This window comes from Natrix helvetica (assembly GCF_964273705.1).
Source record: "Natrix helvetica genome assembly, chromosome: Z".
In the NCBI taxonomy this organism is placed as follows: domain Eukaryota; kingdom Metazoa; phylum Chordata; class Lepidosauria; order Squamata; family Natricidae; genus Natrix; species Natrix helvetica.
The window spans coordinates 92660416-92680616 of record NC_138554.1 but is presented as its reverse complement, the minus strand read 5'-3'; the positions used below and the strand labels follow the sequence as shown (position 1 = coordinate 92680616).

Genomic DNA, 20201 nt, shown 5'->3' with positions numbered 1-20201 from the left:
CAAGGCACCTGAGGGTAGAACAAGAAGCAATGGGTGGAAATTAATCGAGGAGGAAAGCAACTTAGAACTGAGGAGAAATTTCCTGACAGTTAGAACAATTAATCAGTGGAACAGCTTGCCTCCAGAAGTTGTGAATGCCCCAACACTGGAAGTCTTTAAGAAGATGTTGGATAGCAATTTGTCTGAAACAGTATAGGGTTTCCTGCCTAGGCAGGGGGTTGGACTAGAAGACCTCCAAGGTCCCTTCCAACTTTACTATTGTATTGTATTGTAAATAGCCTCTTAAAGTGGTAAAGATTCAAATAACCCCGCTAACTCATTGCTACCATTGCATCAGTGTTAGAGTATTACAACATTACAGCAGCTGGTCAGCTATTAAATCATCATTACCCTGACATAATAACTTATCAAGGAGGCAAGAATTGGACAACCTGGGACCATTAAATTCCATTTTTGTGATTTCAGAAGATTATAGCCATTACTTTAAAAAAATGGAAGTGGAATTTCCTATCATTTTGAGACAGGAAGTAAATGAAAGCCATAACATAAGCTCTACAATAGTTCCCCCCTTGTCCATTTATGTCTAAGATAACAACAACCCATTCCCCAAATATGCCCAACAAAACGGAAAAGTGAGAAATTCCAGCCATGCCATATATATAGTCTTCCATATCAGCTCCCCTTCCATAGGTATCATTTTTTATATTTCCATCTACTTGCATCTTTTCCCTACCCATTCAGGTTTTCATTCAATTTGCACATAATTGTTATCATCTTTATTGTGGGGAACAAAAAAAAACCTTGATAATATTTCACAATTCAAAGAGTTAAAATTTTTGAAAAATAGAAATATGGGGCCAAGGTTAAGAAACATGGAAAATATTCCGTGTAATATATCTGAATCAGTAAGCTGTTTTTTTCTCTAGAAGACTATTCTGAGCTTTTATGACCATGTCCTCCCTCCTATCTCCCACTAATTCAAAGGCTTCTCATTTCCCAAAGTGCCAGAGAGAAGTAGAAACCTTTGCCTAAGGATGTTTAATTTCATGCTTGAGTTTTACATCAATTTGTGATTATATCCTTGCATAATGCAAGGGTAAAATATGCTAGAAGATATTGTATACCTAGTTCTCTTTCATATTTACATGATACCTGTTTGGCAAAATAACTTCAAATGTTGCTCAAATGTTGCTTTTACTATGAAGTAGGAATGCAATAACCAGATAAAAATAGATGCTTTATTATAATATAATTATAATTGTAATATAATTATAACCACGGATGGATGTAGCCAGAGCGACGCCGAGGCGGTCTGGGCGGACGAAAGAGCGAGCGAGCGATGGAGGATCAGGCAGCCTGATCCTCGGTCGCTCGCCCACCGGACTGCCTCGGCACCACTCTGGCTACCTCCGTCCGTCCGCGCCCGCGAGCTGCGGAGGCAGAAATGTTGTCGGCGCTCCGGATGGGTTCCCCAGTCTGGGTTCCCCAATCGCTTTCGTGGCTTCGTCATCCGGGAGCGCCGACATTTCTGCCTCTGCAGCTCCCGGGCGCGGACGGACGGATGTATATAATATAACAACAACAACAACAACAACAACAACAACAACAACAACAACAATAATAATAATAATAATAATAATAATAATATTATATACTATTATTTCATGAAGAGAGGTGAGGCTCTGCCTCCCCTGACCGCACGTCCCTGCCACCAAGGCTCCGGTTCCACTTTACACCATTCCATCTGGTTCTTGTTGAATTCGAACGGAGCCCTAGATCCTCAATTGCCTCATGCACAGCTCGGGATGGCTGAAGCATCTGTGCCTGTGGATCTGGAGCAGCCTTCCACCAGCAACCACGGTATACCAAGCCCCTCTCAGACCCCCATTCAGATCAGGGCTTCAGGAAGGGGCAGGAAGGCAAGGAAGTGCAACCCCCAGGACCTTCACCAAAATTCTCTCTGTCATCGTGGCACACCTTAGGCGCAGACCCATAAGACTCCAGTGTTACCTAGACGACATACTAATCCAGTCATCATCCAGGAAAAAAGCCTTATGGGATCTCCAGTCCACCATGAGGACCATACAGAACCACGGGTTCTCTGTGAACCTAGAGAAAAGTCATCTAAGCCCAACCACCAGGCTTTCCACCTAGGGGCGGTGATCGATACCTCAATCTGCAGAGTGTTCCTGTCTCAGGACAGATAAGCCTGGGGGCCCTAGTTCGCAAGATTCAGTGAATGAGGCAGGTTCCTGTGCTGTTCCTCTCGCAATTATTAGGAACAATTATATAGTGCATCTCATTAGTTCTGTGGGCATGACTTCATTCCCTAGAGCGTCAATGGTTCCTGCTGCCAACAGGGCCAACAGAGCCAACAGAAGCACTCCACAGTGAAGATCCTATTCTCCCTGAATGTGAAGAGGTCCTTCCAGTGGTGGTGATCACCGGCCATGATGAAAGGTCACCTCTTCAAGGAACCAAAGCAAGTAGTTATCACAAGAGATGCTAGCCTGTTTGGCTGAGGCGCCCACCTGGAACATCAAGTGACACAGGGCAGGTAGTATCAGGACAAATCAGCTCACAACATCAACTGGCTAGAGATGAGAGCAGCAAAACTCACTCTACGTCACTTCAAGCAGGACATTCACCCCCAACATGTGCTGTTGATGATGGACAATGTGGTCAGCAAGGCAGATATTAACCGCCAAGGAGGCACGAGATCCAGGGCCCTCGTGGTGGAAGCAGAGACTCTAGACAGGTGGGTGGAGTGCCATCCAAGCCGATCACATCTCAGGGGCAGACAACACCCAGTTGGACTGGTTGAGCAGCACCAACATAGACCATGCAGAGTGGCACCTGCACCCGGTTCTGTTTTGCCAGTTGTCGCAGAAATTCGGCACCCCTGTGATCGACCTGTTCGCCACCCAAGAGAACACGCAACTGCACCGCTTCTTCTCCTGCTTTCGCTTGCCCCGGGCAGAGGAGACAGATGCCCTTTGTTGTAAATGGCCTCTGGGACTTTTGTACACATTTCCGCCTCTACCTATCACAAGTGGTCCCCAAGATCATCGCGGAGGGGACAGAGGTGCTCCTGGTGGCACCCCATTGGTCCAGGGGGTCCTGGTATGTCGACCTTGTCAGACTCTCTGTGACCAAACCTTGGCAAATCCGTTCTGGTCAGGTCTCCCTCAGCCAGGGGGCCATTGTCCACTCAGACCCCCAGTGGCTCCATTTGGCTGTCTGGCACTTGAGGGGGACCTCTTGAGAAGAGACAGTTTCTCGGACAAGGTGACCAGTACCATCCAGGTGACCTTCCACCACCGGAATTTACAATTCAACATGGGTCATGTTTGCCAGGTGGTGTGACACTCATCATATTGATCCGGTCACAGTGTTTGTTCCACACATTTTGGACTTTCTGCAGGAGGGTTTTGACAAGGGGTTAGCTTCCAACACCCTCCGTCGTCAGGTCACTGCCCTGTCCACCGTTTGGTCTGGAGATTCAACACAGCCTCTCAGCAGATTTCCAAAGGTCCGGAGTTTCCTCAAGGACACCTCCAACTAATGCCCTCTGGTGGTTCACCATTACCCAACCTGGCAGCTAGCGGTAGTTCTTCAGGCGCTGACTTCAGCTCCCTTCGAGCCTCTTCGCGCAGCCTCCCTCTGACACTTCACACTCAAAACAGTTTTTCTCATTGCTATAACTTTGGCAAGGAGAATATCAGGACCTTTTGGTCTGGGAGGACTTATGCATTATACATCCGGACAGAGTTGTGCTTTGCCTGGACCCGGCATTTATCCCAAAAATTAACTCCTGGTTTCACAGGGCACAGGAGGAAATTTGCCAAACTTTTGCCCACGCAAAAAACATCTGAGGGAAAGGGTCTGGCATACTCTGGACGTCAGACATGTCCTGCGTAGATATATTAAACAAACAGCAGAATTCTGCAGATCTGAGGCCCTTTTCGTGTCCTTCCAGCCGGGGTCCATGGGACGAAAGGTAACATCCTCAACTATCGGCAGATGGCTGAGGGAGTGCATCATGTCAGCATATGAGCACAAGCCTAAGACAGTTCCTTGCCATATCATTGCTCATTCCATGAGGAGCACGGCCACCATCACAGCCTGGGCAACCTAGGCAACAATAGGCAAGCTCTGCAGAGTGGCAATATGGTCGTCCCCATCACCATTTGTCAGAAACTATAGATTGGACACATTTGCCTCCGCTGAGGCATCATTCGGTAGAAGAGTCTTGCAGTGAGTTATATCCACGACCGACACCCTGGACAGACCTTCTTCCCGCCTAGTGACAGTTAACTTCGGTGTGTCCCATGCTTGGACACTCCAAGCAGTACACAGGAGAATGACCATTGGCTTACCTGAAGGGTCATTCTCTGTGCGCTGTGGGAGAATCCAACCACACCCAGGGTCTTCAGGTCCAGAATTTCGGAGGCACCAGAGACAATCTGGCTTTCATCTCATCATCATCCTTCTCCAGTTCTAGATCTTGTCAAAAAACTGGCATTAATGAGGACCAGGAGGCGTGGTTAAAGAAAATAATTACCTCCGTCCTTGAGCAATGAGACTAATTTGATCCATGCTTGGACTCTCGCACAGCGCACAGAGAATGACCCTTTAGGTAAGTGAATGGTTATTTCAGTTTGTCTTCATGAAGTAAAATATATTTCTTCTCTAACTTTATCAAGCAGTTATAAGCAGAGGTGGGCTTCAGCCAGTTCGTACTGGTTTGGGTGAACTGGTTGTTAAAATTCTATCCAGTTCGGTGAACTGGCTAATTCCACCACTGGCTAGCCCCACCCCCACCCATTTTGGCCCTTTTGGATGTTCAGTAGTAGTAAATAAATAGAGAGGAAAATTGAGTCAAAGGCCACAACAAGGTACAATTCCCTCTTTATTTATTTACTACTATTCAACATCCAAAATGGCCTGGAAATGCCCAAAAACGGCTTGAAAAACAACCTGAAAATAGTTGAAAAACAGCCGTAAATGGCCTGGAAAAAAAACGGCCAAAAAAAAGGCCGAATAATGAAGATTTTTAATCTTCAATTATCTATCTTGAACCTGTACAACAATCTGGATTTGAAAGGGGAAAATGAATTCGTAGCTTGTGTGGGCACACCTCACATCCATTGTGCTTTTTCCTGCCCTGCTGCAGAAATCTTTTAAACGTTTGCTGGGAAACACAAAGTGAGCTTTATCCCAACCCTAACCCTAACCCTAACTCTCTTTTTATATGCAATTAGGCAAAACATATTACATATACTGGAAGAACCCACAACATATATTATATCCATCAGTTGGGTCAGTAAAACTAATAACTTGTCTTGTGAAAAGAATGTGAATTATTACATAACCATATGAAATATATAAAATTGCACTACTCAGCCCAGTAACATCTGGACTATAGCAAAACTTTGTGGAAAAAATGATATAAGTTCCCATACTCTACGTACAGATTATGTTGAACAAATGTATTGCCTTTGGGTTGATTTAAACCCAATATATGAAAATAAGGAAAATAAGAAAATTTCATCAAAAACTTGAATTGCTATAATGCTGTCTTCCTAAAGCCTCCTGCTTCCTTCTTTGCTCCAATTACAATTTCTGTTCTAATAAACTTTATGTCCAGTTATAGAACCAATTTTGAAAAAATAAACTTGAAAGAGGGTCAAAATTCCTCCCACCCACTTGAACCTTTTCCTCATATCAGTACATATCTTTGCAAAACAGTTTGTGCTTTAAAACACACATCTGTCTTTAGCCCATTTAGTTGGACAACAAGTTTGGAAAAAAATCAAGGAAAGGAGGGAGGAAAGCCAAGAGACCAGCCTCTCCAAAAGTAATGGAGTAGGATAGGGAAGGAATCTTAAGTATCAGTGTAAAAATCCCTTTTACATCGCAGCTCCTGCAGTTATTTGCAAACCTCAGCGGAGGATCTGAGGATCTTGGGGAGTAATTCTAAGACTCTCCCTAAACCAGGAGAATCATAAACTGAAGGAATTCCTTCCATTAGTAGTTGAAGATCTACAGCCTAGGGAAAAACCTTTCAGGGATCCCATCCTAGGTTTGAATTCAGTTGGCCATCTTCCTGGAAGTCTCAATTTTATTATCAAGGTTATTTTTGATTCTCAATCTTGGGATTTCCCACTTGGAATTTCCTGTGCTTTTGAAGTGTAAACCAAGTCTAATTCTGCACATATATTTTTTCCGATTTCACTATGGTGAGATAGGTGTCAGCAATAGATGTTTCTGCTTGCTGACAGCTGTATCTTTATTAGGGCCAATCATACTATACATACATATTTAACATAATATGTAACAGAGAGATTTTGCTTAAGTTGCTTTTCATCTAGGAGCTCAATGTGATAGTTCACAAATGATAATTCTCCTAGGAGGAAAAAGTACTATAAGGTACTGGGAACTCTGTAATGTGACTTAGTTGCTGTCTAAGGTAGCCCAAACATTTTTTTACAAAAATTCCCTCCCCCTCACTAGATGAACAGGGGATTAGCAAGAAATCTCCACCCTAAATGGGTGTTAAAATAAATATATCAGATCACTAAATTTCTGTAATCTAAATCCATTTTTCCTTTTCAGTATATCCACTTAATAAGATATGAGAATTTAGTTGTTTGGTGGTAAGCAGTTGCTTTGAGTTGACTCCATCTTATAGTTCCTGTACTTAGGTTCAGGCTCTTCTTTCCAGTTCAAACCAGAATGGTAACTTGTCTCCCTCATATCCCATAGATCTGACAGGTTATTCATCCAAACAAGAAAAGCAGAGAGGACAAGGAGACAAATCATCAAGTTTATAACTTTTCAAAAGAGACTGAATTCAGAATTGTTTCTGTGCCACCACGATTGTAAAAAAAATAGCCACTCAGAGTGGCTTCTATATGCACTATAGTTTATAATGTACCGCTCCTCACAATATTGTTTTTAATAGTTTTTACTCCTTTTTTATTTTAGCAGAGAATTTTTGGCAAATTAAGGTGGAGGAAAGAGAGATACAAGCAAATTATCATATTTAACTTTTTGTATATGAAATATTTTATTCACTCAGATTCTTTGCAGAATTGTGATTAAATGAAAATTGATGGCAGCCTTGGTGGTGTAATGCACATTTGAAAAGAAAAAGCTTTGATACACCATTAGATGGGCCATTTTGACTTTTTTTAAAAAACTATACTGGATATCGCTAAATTGATGGGATCAATGTGGATTCATTTCTTGATCAGTTTGAGGTAGTCTGGGATTATGTTGATTGAATGATATTGTCTGTCTGTCTCTCTCTCTCTCTCTCTCTCTGTGTATGTGTGTGGTTATAGTGCTATAAATGTCAGCATACATAAAAAGATAAAAAAACTTCAGGTATTCTCTGAATTTATTATGTGTATTTTGAAGACTTGGGAAAAGGACAGGCAGTTAATGAAAGTCTTAACTTCTCTCTGCTATTAGCACTGTACCACAGCAATGTCAATAGTTAAATGCACTAAAATTACCTTTCTCTTTCTCTCTCTCTTTCTCTCTTTTTAGCAATTGAAACTCAGAGCACCAGTTCTGAGGAGCTTGTTCCCAGTCCACCTTCCCCGCTTCCTCCCCCTCGTGTTTACAAGCCCTGTTTTGTTTGTCAGGACAAATCTTCTGGATATCACTATGGTGTCAGTGCTTGTGAGGGGTGTAAGGTGAGTGTCCAAACATCTCAGTTAAATGTTGCTGTTTGCATTCCTTTCATGGCGACAAAAGCCTAATAACAGGATTACTTTCAAAATACACAATCATACAAAAGCAATGGGAGGGATTGGAAACAGAGAAATATATAGCAGAAATGTATAACAGAGAAATATATAATAGTAAAGCCATTTAATAATAATATGTATATGGCTAAAAGGATGTGAATTCTAGCTTAAATGAATATGTTATATGCAATAGGTATTTTAAGGAAGAGGGAGTCAGTAGTTTTACAGTAGTACTATATTTATGCCATGTATGACAACAAACAACGGTGACCATAGAGAAGTTTGTAAATAGATAACAGGAGAGATGAAAAAGACACTTGAAGCAGTCAAGACCTTGTGTATAGATAAGATTCCTATAGAATATTTGACAGCTATATTGTTATCTTTTATCTTTTGCATTATATAGTTAGCAATCAACTTTAAAGGATATATTCTGCATAGCTGAAGTGCTTATTTTTCTTAGTAATCAAATTTGGTATGACTTTTCATGTTTTTTAAGGGTTTAATATTGTACTTCCATCCTGCTTGTTATGGTGAATCACTGACATAATTAGTTAAATTGTTGCAGAGTCAGTGCTGTTGAAATTATACAGACTCAGAGGCTCCATTAGACCTTTATTTTGTGCAATACAGAGAATTTGGCAGAACACATGAATAATCCACAACTTGAAGTATTGTGGCAGCTGAAAAAGAACCGCTTAAAATATCACAGTGCAGCCCGAATGGTTTAGTGTCTCAAAAAATACTTTGAAAATTACACGTGAAGGAAACTGATAACAAAGAATGGTGCTTTTATTTTCTTCAAATGTTACCTATGATATTGCTTTTCACTTTATTAATAGTTTTTCAATGCTAAATTGCATCTGTGCGTAGGCCTATCTGCTTATACAGTATGTATGTTGACCCACAGTTGTTCTTCAAAGTTGATTTTAGCCTCCACATGGACTAAATGGTTATATTTGTGAACTTTTTTAAAAGTAAAGTTCTGATTGGGATTTTACAATATCCAATTATTTCAGTGAATAGAAAACTATAGTCTTACTAAACATTTCTTTAATTTTTCAATATTGGAAGTATACATGGATTTGATTGATGACTGATTGACCTTAAGGTGAACCTGAGTATTATGTAATAGTTTTTCACTAATCTATAAAGAAGTAAAGGAGGCAGATCTCAGTCTATTTTTTTTCAGACCTCCATTATGCTGTGAAGACTTCCATTATACCAAAGTAGCAACCTAGAACATCACTTAGAAAAAATAACAAAATGAAGGAGATAGGACACCTTTTGGATTTAGTGATCAACCGATCTGCCTTTAAATTAAAATAGCTGAAATCAGTCCATCTTTGGTTATCACGATCAATTTATTGTGGGTTGAGCTGATTTGGAGAGTGTGAATGATTCTAACTATTTACTTTATCACCTCATTTGCTCAGTGGATTGAAGCAATATTTGTATGCTCCTTTACCTCCATAAAGTAGCCAAGAAGTCTGTTTCGTTTTATAAAAATCTCCTTCCCCAGTGAATTAATCCTTTATTATTCTTTTTTTTAAAATCATTAATAATCAGCTGCATAATATTAAGGAATGGGCAATATAGGATTTACATTAAAATAATTGAATAGCTCTAGAGATCAGAAAACGTCCCCTACTAATTTTTAAGTCATCAAGGAAACCATCATATTTTCATCACTTTGATTTCACAAACTTTATCCTAATTTTACAGTAGTCTAGTCTTGGTTAATGATCTGGATGGTTTTTTTTTTTGACTACTTATCTTTAGATGCTTAAGATGGTAGTTGAATTATGCATGCATCAGTTCTAAATATCCAGTGGAACATACTCATACAACAACCATTCTAATCTCAGGCATAAACATGTTATTTCTATCACTTATTTATTTTGATTCATCTTGAGTTCCTGCCCATCCTTTTCCATTGCTTAGTTTGAGAATGATGATTCTTTATCTGGTAAATCAAATTTAGTTTGATAGTCCTTCCTACCCAGCTTGTAGAGTTGTTGAGAATTGGAAGGCATACAAGCTTAATAAATTATTGTTATTATTCTCTATAAAGTCATTATCCTCCTTTGAACATACACCAGTCAACAGCTATAAGGACTTGGTGCCTTGAGACAGCATTTTCCAGAAGCTCTGTTTGGCCCTGATTTTTCTATTGGGAAAGGCAAAAAAGCATCGTTATATCACCAAGGAGCTGCAAATTCAAAGTACTTCTGATATTCTTTACTCTCACACTTTCCAATCTTTAGATGTAATGGGAAATCAAATTTACTTTCCCTGTGATCTGCTGAACCAGAGAGTATACTTGAATGAACAAGATGTATGTACTAAGTTTAAGGTGATGAATACCAGCAATGTAGTAGATCTGTGCCATTGTCGTATGACTTTACTCACAAGTGATAGAAGACTCCAATTTACTCTCAAAGTAGAATCTTCTCTTTCAGCTTAGCATTAATACCATCATTCCAGAAATTCTTCACTCTAAACCAGACATGTCAAACTCAAGGCCTGTGGTTACATCTGGCCTGTAGGATTGTCCTGGAGTCAGTAATGGGCTGCCCCCGCCTCCCCGGCCCACCCCAGCCCAGTTGGGTGCATACACAGCAGGTGGCAAACAGCAGGGACTGATGCGAAGCTGATATGCAATGAGCACTGTCGCCACAAAGCTGTAGTAGACCAGTGCATAGAGCCCCATCAGCAGCATTGTGCCCACCAACAGTGCCATTGTCACCTCCATGGCTGAACCTACAGCCAGTGAATGCTTCCTGTTCACTGGGACAGCCCTCGTCCCATCTCCTGCCCTGCCCCTACATGGGAATGCCAAGGGCACTGTCAGTGCTGCCACCCTCTGCCCTCTCTCATCCTTTCCTAGGTGTGGAGGGAGGGAGGAAGAAAGGAAGGAAATGAGAATGGGAGAGAGGGAGGCAGGAAGGAAGTAAATGAGAATGGGAGGGAGGGAGGCAGAAAGGAAGGAAGGAGATGGGAATAAAAAGAACTGAGGTAGGGAAGGAAGTAAGGAGTTGGGAAAGAAAAGGAATGAGAGAAAAAAGGGACGAAGGAAGGAGATGGGAATGAAAAGAACTGAGGTAGGGAAGGAAGTAAGGAGTTGGGAAAGAAAAGGAATGAGAAAAAAAAGGGACGAAGGAAGGAGATGGGAATGAAAAGGAAAGAGGAAGGAAGGAAGGAAAGGAAGGAAGGAGATGGGAATGAGAGGGCGTGAAGCAAGTCCTGCCTTAGCACTTGGCCACCACCAACCCTGCTGCCCTTTTGCCATGCCCCTTGCTACCTCCTCCTGGCCTCTCTTGCTACTCTCTCATCCTATCTCTGAGGATGCTTTGTTTACAAAGCCAGGTCTCCTTGCATGGAGATGGAGTGCGCCTCCCTCTGACCCCCACACTTTGCTTTCTGCTGCCACATGTTCCCAGCCTGCAAGGCCAGGGATAGGCAGGAGGCCAGTATTGGATCAGGACCTGTGTAGGGACCTCCAGGAAGCCACCATGAGCAACCTGATCAAGGACAGTGAGCACAGCAGTAGCAACCTCGAGGAAGTAAGTGTGGCCAGGTGCCTCCTCAGGGAAGCAGACCTGGGATGGGCTGCAAGTTCCCGGGAGCTCAAAGACTGGGCTGTGCACTTTCCCTCCGCTGGCCAGGACTCCACCACCATCTGGGGTTCCTCTGCGTGGCATAGAGGGATGGCGAGGCTCCTCTGATGAATGATGTTTTGATGCTCGCCCTAGTTTGTCTTTCCTCCGCTGGAAACCTCTGGATCCCCCAACCAGCCTTGCCCCCTCCCGCAGGAAGCCGAGCGATGCTGAGCACAAAGGAGAAGGTTTGCAGGAAGCAGTTTCCTCTGAGTCCAACTTCTGACTTGACAGATCTCTAAAGAGAAGGAGGGGGTGGAGAGGGAGCTGCAAGAGGGAAAGCTGCCCTAACAAGCCAGCATGTTTACCACACTTAATTAGAAATGGGGACTACACACACACACACACAGACACACACACACTCACTCTCTTCCAAGCTTGGAGACTTATTCACATCTGAGCTTACAGACTGCCAATCATGCCTGGGCTTGAGGAGAAGGCCCTCTCCTTTCTCTGAATAAAAGTTCCCAAACATGGAATGCTGTGTGTGTGCCCACACACCTGGCTGCCAGCAATTTGGGAGACAAACTTGTGTGGCAGCAAATTGTCTCCACAGCAAGTTAACTGGTGCGACTTGTTCTATCCTGACCCAGGGGTCCCAAATCAGCAGTGCCCAGTGAGCAGCGTCGACCTGGCCATGTCCACCAAGCACCAAGTTATGGCGACCCGGCTGTGACCACTCAGCGACAGTTACCTGCCATGCCCACCTGGCTGCTGTGAGTCATCATAATGTTACATGCTACTGGCCCTTTGAGGGCAACCATAATACTAATGGGCTCCCAATGAAATTAAGTTTGATTCCCCTGCTCTAAACTGATTCAGCTCACTGTGCCTGTTCATACTTATAGGTGAATTGCCAACTTTTTACAAATAGACAGTGAAGCTAGGGAAAGTTACATCTAATACCCAGGAAATTAGCACAAGACGGTGTACTCTCTCCATTGTATGTATGTATGTATGTATGTATGTATGTATGTATGTATGTATATATGTATATATGTATATATGTATATATGTATATATGTATATATGTATATATACATGTGTGTGTATATACACACATGTATGTATGTGTATATGTACACACACACATACACACACACACATACCTGTTCTGTCTTTGTTACATGTTACTCTGTGGGCAGCTTGACATGCATCAAAACCCACCTATCTTCCAATAAAACAGACGATGTGTGTAGATCTGGATGTTTTATTGAAGGAGCAGCTCTTACTATATTTGACAGCATAGCATCAGGAGTAGAGTAGAGAATACCTGATTCTCACAGTGCTGCCTAATGTCTATATGGATTTGGGTGTAGTATCATTATTTTTTCTTATTATCTTCTTTACTCCCCCCTCCCACCCATTGGTATTATTGTTGTTAATCGTTAAACTTCAATTTGATTCATAGTCTGGGACTGGTAAAAACTTATTATCTCTGTTGCACTGAGAGCTTCTGCACTGGAGATGAATTCCCTGTGTGTGTAATCACACTTGACCAAAGAAAGTATTTAAAAAAAGGACCTCCGAATTGGTTCCTCTGAGTATGATGGATCTTACATAGAGGAATTCTCAAAAACCTGATTTTGCTTGTTTACCTCTGCACATTTTATATCATGTAGCTTTTTTATTTACACTTTTATATATAGATAATTTATGTATAAATAACCGCTAAAAAAACCTAATTCTTGGTTTTGATTTTTGCAGAGAATTCTATTAGCTTTTCTCCTTGTCAGCCTTGTAGTTTTATTGATATACACCTGTAATTACTTTTAAAACCTAGTGCAATGTTTATTGTTTGACTACATGTAATCACCATTTCCTCTTACTCTTTATTATCAAATCCTTCTAAGCTGAACCTCTTGACTAAAGTAGTTAGTTAGTAACATAACTAAATATATTACCTCTCTTCTTGATAAACATAACTTTTAAATATTTGTTTTTTCCCCTATAATTTTTTCTTAGAGTCTTCATTTTGGAGTCTTCTCTAATAGAGAATTTCCTTCTTCTCCTTCAGCCTTTCTTAATCCCATATTGGCCAATCAACATCTTCCCCAGTTGACCTCTATTATTCTTTGCAATCTGATTTTTTGCATTTCAAATTTTCCAAGCTTGGATACTTATTGTAATTTTGATTATATTATGGTAATATTATTTACTTAAATATATAATAATATTTACACACCATGTTTATATACATTTGGGCGGATAACAAATTTTTCGGTTCCTTGGGGAAGATAAAAGCTATATTTCAATTAGGACTCCCATCAGTACAGCAAGCTGGAAGAAGGGGAGTTTTTGTGAGTTGCTATGTACATTATGTAGTTTCATCTCATGTTTTTTATTTAAAATGTGAAAGTATGCCCATATGACAAAACTGTTGTATTATCAATCTTGTTCACTGTCACAGTGCTGCACATTAACAGATAGGTCCTTCTAATCATTATTTATCAGATAGTATGTTGATTGTGCCATGAATTAAAACTGTTCAGTCTAACCTCATAGGATACATTAGTATGAGGACTTCACATTCATCTCTGGTATCGCATCGTGCTATGATTAGGCAAGTTAAACTGCGGTTTTGGCTGAAGTCTCAGTTGACAAGCCGATGACCTTGAGGAAAGGAAAATCAGAAACCTTGGTGGCTTAAACTGAATTTTAATTTTTAACGATATTCAGGTGCAATATTTCTATGACAAATACATGTTGCAGCCACTATACGGTATAAATGAAATTTATGATTAAATCTTATGAAGGACCAATTAATCAAAATAGAAAATAACTTTAAACTGTAATTAATATAAATGCATTCTTAATATTTACAAGCATAATTTCTTTTCACTAAAATTATGTTTTTCCTGATCTGTTTCTTGACTTTCAGCTTGCAGTATATGCTAGACTCAACAATTCTAATGTTGTTGCTTAAAACTCTAGCTTTTTGGTACTACTTTTCTTCTTTCTAACACAGCCTGCAAAAGATTTATGGGGGAGGAAAGAGTATACCAAGCACTTACCCCAAATAATGGTGGTATTGTGCTAGTAAATAGAAAAAAACAAGGTTTTTGGCACATATAACCATCTATTGGAGACTTGTCTCTTGTTCTAAACATTAGAAGGCAACGTTCTTTTGGTACTGAAACATGATTCACATTTCTGGCATCAACTAAATATGTAGCAAACATGACTAGAAGAAATTCAGACCAAAAAATGGAAGATTTACCCATTCACTCATTCTCTCTCTCCCCCCCCCCCCCCCCACACACAATCTACAATTCTTTGTAGATTGATAAATGTTTTAGTTTGGAAACAAATTCATTTCAAAAGTAAAAGATATAAATATTCAGAAAAGAGAGATAATGTTCAACTCAATTTATACTTTTATAGTTATTTATTTTTGGCAAAGACACTAGAAGAATTGAGTAAGTTTAATTTAATTTGACTTAACCTTAAAACTTTCAAAATCTTCTCACTCTTATCCTATTAATTTTAGTGGATCTACTACAGTCTACTTTTCATAGCAAAATATGAATATTTATATTCCTCTACGTTTAATCCACATTTCACATAGCATTAGATATTTTTTTGTGTGTGGGTAGTTTCCATCATAGTTTGCATTTCCCTGAAGGTAATATGGTGGAGTTGATTTGGGGAGCTAACAGTGTTTGATTTAGAAGTTTAAAGAAAGGGTAAAATTCCTCCTGTCCAATTATGTCCAACTTTAGGGGGCAGTGCTCATCTCTGTTTCTTAGCTGAGGCAGCCAACATTGTCCAAAGACATTTCTGTGGTCATGTGGCCAGCATGATGGTATACTGGAACCCTGTTACCTTCTCATCAAAATGTACCTAATAATATCACATTTGCATGTTTTCAAATAGGACCTGGGGTAAGTAACAGGCAGGACCCGGGGAAAGTAATGGGAGCTCACCTCATTGCGTGTCACTTATATCTCAAACCTGGACTGTCAGCTATGCCCCTTTTATTTTTGGCCATCTTTGTCATATACTGACGTGACAAAATGATTCAAATTTTCTGACAATAATATGTTTAATTGTTTCTTGGGGATGAAAGAAAGTGATCCTGCTGCTTTTTATACAAAAGGTATCCCAAAAGTTTGGAGCTCAACCAAGAACCGAAGAACTAATTTTTTTTCCATGTTCTTTGTTCCCATGTGATGCTTTATCTGGATCTACAAATTACATTGGAAGCTTCTTTTTTCTTTGTTATTTTGAACAGATTAGCATTTATATCTTTTACATACTTTTTGTATGTAATGAGTTGTCAGTCTTTCAAATCAAAAGTCTGATTTCTCAAACATGGACAAACTTTGCATTCGTGCCTTGATAATGTTACTCAACTCATTCAACCATTTGGTTTCAAACTGCAGAAATTGCAATTTTTGAAATTGATTGCATATTTTTCTCTCGGGTTCCAGTTTTTCATTTCCTTAACAAAATGTATTTCAAAGGATCCCGAAATAAGCAGCGTGCTGTTCATTCTTTTCTTATGGTGCCATTGAAACTGAAGTAATCTAATTTGTTCACATTAATTTTCCCATAAATAATTACCAGTTTAGCTTGGATAAATTTAGACCAAAATAAATCAAAATTAAACAACAATTTCCAGGTTGTGATGTTATAAAGCATGTAAATAACTTGAAGCTGATCACATATAAAAAGGAAGAAGGGCTGAGATTATAACACTAGAGCCATTATTTTTTAGTTTATTTTTGTTCTTGTTCTATTTTCAGAAATTTCATTATGTATTACATACCACTGAGAACCAAGACTTGACAAAACAATATTATTTCATGGTGCACATTATTTTTCTTCCTATCACAAGGAGTGTTTGAATCACAATAATATTGGGATAAATATATATTCGCAGATTACTTTCTCTGGTCATGAAAAGGACTCTTAAAGTAAGACTGGGTGTCATTTTCTGTCATTTCCCACTGCCAGATCAGCTTAGAAAAAGCCATAAGTTGCAATTCACAAGTCACTGTGATAGTACAGGCTCCATTAGTTTTAATGGGGCTTATGACATAACACACTTTTGAGGATTGAAGCTGTTAACATAAATAGCTTTTCTCATGACCAGACATGGCAACTTTATTTGCATTTGAAATCCATCTTAAATAGCAACAAATCTTAAGTGTTTGAAATGTATTTGGTGGCTTTCTTCTAAATCAGTGAAGCTGAATTATTTTACAAGTGACCATAATTATATGTTTCAGCTTACTAAAAGTTTTGCCTTAAAAAGTTAAAGAGGAAGAAAATAAGAGTTAAATGTAGCTGAATATGGTTGTACTTTGTCTATCTGTCTGTAACATTTGTATTACATTTCTATCCTATTCTTCCAACAGAGAATTCAACCACATAAATTCCCATTTTGGGACTGCAACAAATTATATCCTTTCTTCCCAGGGGTATAACACTTTTCCATCCTGGCATTCTCCAAATACATTGTAATCCAGCTCTTGGAATTTTTAGCCAACGTTCCATACAAAGAATAGAATACCAAATGACTACTATGAATAATGAGAGCCAGTTGGTCTAGTGGTAAGATACTAGTCTAGAAAGCGGAAGAATGTGAGTTCTTGTGTTCACTTAGCCATGAAAGTCAGCTGGGTAACTTTGGACCAGTCACTATCTCAGCCCAATTCACCTCATAGGGTTATTGTTGTTGAGAAAATAGAAGGTGGAAGATGTATTGGATGTGCTCGCTGCCATCAGTTATTTGTAAAAATAATAAAGGCATAATATAAACAAATATACCACCTACCAGTGGTGGGTTTCAAAATTTTTTTAGAACCTATTCTGTGGGTGTGGTCTATTTTGTGGGTGTGGCTTGGAAGTCATGTTATCAGATGGGTATGGCCAACTTGACATCACTCATGCACACTCAGTCACATGACCACCACCACCCCAAGCCATGTGGCAACATTTTTTGGGACTCCTATGAAGGGGGGGGGGAAGAGAGGGGAAAACCTCCCAAAAATAGACAACTGGAGGATTAAGGGCTGAAATTAGGGAGATCGGAGAAGACAGGACAGAAAGGAATCCAGTAGAAAGCTATCGCATGCTGGGGAAAGAACCTTGGGAGATCGGAGGAGGCAAGACAGAGGGGAATCCAGTTGAAAGCTATCGCGCGTTGGGGAAAGTACTTTGGGAGATCAGAGGGGGCAAGATAGAGGTGAATCCAGTAGAAAGCTATCGCACATTGGGGAAAGTACTTTGGGAGATCGGAGGAGGCAAGCCATAGGGGAATCCAGTAGAAAGCTATCGCACGTTGGGGAAAGTACCTTGGGAGATCGGAGGAGGCAAGACAGAGGGGAATCCAGTAGAAAGCTATCACATGTTGGGGAAAGTACTTTGGAGATTGGAGGGTGGAGGGGAATCCAGTATAAAGCTATCACATGTTGGGGAAAGTACTTTGGAGATTGGAGGATGGAGGGGAATCCAGGAGAAAACTCCTGAGCTTGCCGCTGCTGTCTGGTGGATTGTGCCACTGGACCTCTCCATACTTCTCAATTTACCACCTCCACTCCCAGGTATTGGATTTGACACCAAATTGGGATAGGATGTGCGGGGGGAGGTAGCGAGTGAACTACAGGGCCGGGGCAGGCGTTCCGGAAGTTACTTCCGGGTCAACCGGTCGAACCTCCTCTCATCAGATCGGTAACTTTCACCATCCGGTTCTCCCGAGCCAGTGCGAACCGGCAGAAACCCATCACTGCCACCTACCTACTACTAATAGTTCATCTGGAGTGCTCTAAAAGAGCAACAAATTATTAGTTTGTTACAGTTTGTTATTGCTGGATGTTTACTGGCAATGTGTAAAAGATGTGTGATGCGGGAGGGGCTATGTGTGGGATATCGTCAAAGTCTGATTGGTCCAAAGACTGAGGGGAATTCTTTAATACACCTCTTCCTCCCCTCGGCTCTCCAGTTTACTTTCAGTCTTTGGTCTAAGCAGATTCTTCAATTGGCTCCATTCGAGGAAATAATTACAATTTGACTAATTGGCTTATTAAACAAAAATTCTAAATTAACCGAGCTGCTGGTGTTAAAAGGACCATCGAAGCATTGTCTCCGGGCAGGGTTGGAGCACCAGTTCGGCTCCTGGCTCTTATCCCTGTGGCCACATGGAGATCTGTCCGGTCCCTGTACTTACAGGGGTGACAGGCTCCATCCTTTGCAGCTCTCTGGGGGAGGCTGCAAGGTGGTGAGGCGAGGCTCGTGAACAGCTATATTGGCGAGGCAAGACTCGACAAAAGTGGCTGTCAGCACGGCTGTCAGAGCGCCGCACCGCATTTCATTAGCAGCGGCTGTTGACTGCGTGAGGCTGCCCATCAGGCGGTGGCCATTTTGGAAGCCTCGATGCTGCACTGACAAGCCCTGCATTGCAGACACATATCAAGGTCAGCAAGGAATAGACAGACAGTTTTGGAGGCAGCCTTCCTGTTCCCCCGTTGCCCCAACACCTGCTGGTGTTAAAGTGGAATTTGCAGCGGCTGTTGTCAATGCATTGGAGGCATGAGTAGCAACAGAATGGCCACGGGGGTGGAGGAAAGTGATCCCAGGACAAGAGCGGTGGTTTCCAAACCTTTGGCTGCCCAGCACCCATCTAGAGCTGCCATGTGCGACAAACAACGCCAGCAGCACACATTAGAGAAGAAGATTGCCAAGGCAGGCCCAAGCCATTAAGCCCAGCCCTCACAGGTCCAGTCGGGCCTAGCCCGACTCTAGGTCTCTACCCAGAGGCTTCAATCCTTCCTCGCCTTCCATTTCTCCAGCCAGATTTCGTAGGCAATCCAAACTACAATTCTCTCCTTCCTCTTCCATCTCCCCTAGAGCTATCGGGATGTGATGGGGGACCCATTGTAAGGTACTTCCTGGGATTTCCTGCCCACAGCTCTTGCCTCTCAAGGGCCTGATCTACTGGGGCTCACAGTGGAAGACCTAGATGACCTGGAGCTTTTACCAGAAAGTATCCGGAAGCTTATTTCCATCAGCCATTACCAAGGGCATTGCCACTGGCTTGAGCCAGCAAGTCTCAAGGGGACAAAGGGTCCTGGATGGGGTCCCATGTCAGGCTCTCCAGCACCAAAGGCCCGACACAACAAGCCTCCATACCTCCCTCACCTTCTATGGTCAGTGAAGACTCTGTCTTGGTGGAGGAGGCCCAACTTGAAATGCAACTATCCAAGGATGAGGAAGCCCTTCCTCCCGATCCTCCAGCCTTTCCCGGGCTCTTCACTCCCTCCACGTTTAAGCTGCTCCTGCCCAAGGCCCGCAGAACCACTAAGTTGGGGGGGAGGAACCCCAGTCTAAGCAATGGGATCCTAACCAAGTTATGTTCTCAAGCACCTCTACTGATAAGGAGGAAGTTCCAGTTCCTCCATTGTTTTTAGAAGTTGTGAAGAAGCAGTGGACACACCCTTCAGTGTTTCCCAACCCGGGAGGTAATGATGGCCGCTTCTACAATATGGAGCAGGCTTTCTTACAAGCTCTACAAGTCCCTACCATTGATGCGCCTGTGGCGGCATTGGCTACTTCTTCAGCATTGGTGTCGGGCGATGTAGCTGATAAATTAAAACCCGATGACAAGAGAATGGAACTTGCCCTGCGTAAGAACTTCCAGGCCTCCGCTTGGGCAATAAAGTCGGCTTCAGTTGTGTCTTATTTTAATCGCACCATGCTATTGTGGTTGCGGCAATTACAAGACCACATTCTGGTCGACGACAACTGCCTATTACAGGACACTACAAAAATTATCGCT

The 20201-nt window shown here is 41.5% G+C and overlaps 1 protein-coding gene across 2 annotated transcripts in view; it reads left to right on the top strand.

Moving 5' to 3' along the window:
* Nucleotides 1-20201, top strand: part of RARB (retinoic acid receptor beta) — a 114791-nt gene that overhangs the window by 35198 nt on the left and 59392 nt on the right. For both annotated transcript variants that reach the window (XM_081933739.1, XM_081933740.1), the window contains exon 2: nt 7558-7706. In XM_081933739.1, coding sequence (XP_081789865.1) covers nt 7558-7706 — 149 coding nt within the window. The remainder of the gene's footprint in view (nt 1-7557; nt 7707-20201) is intronic.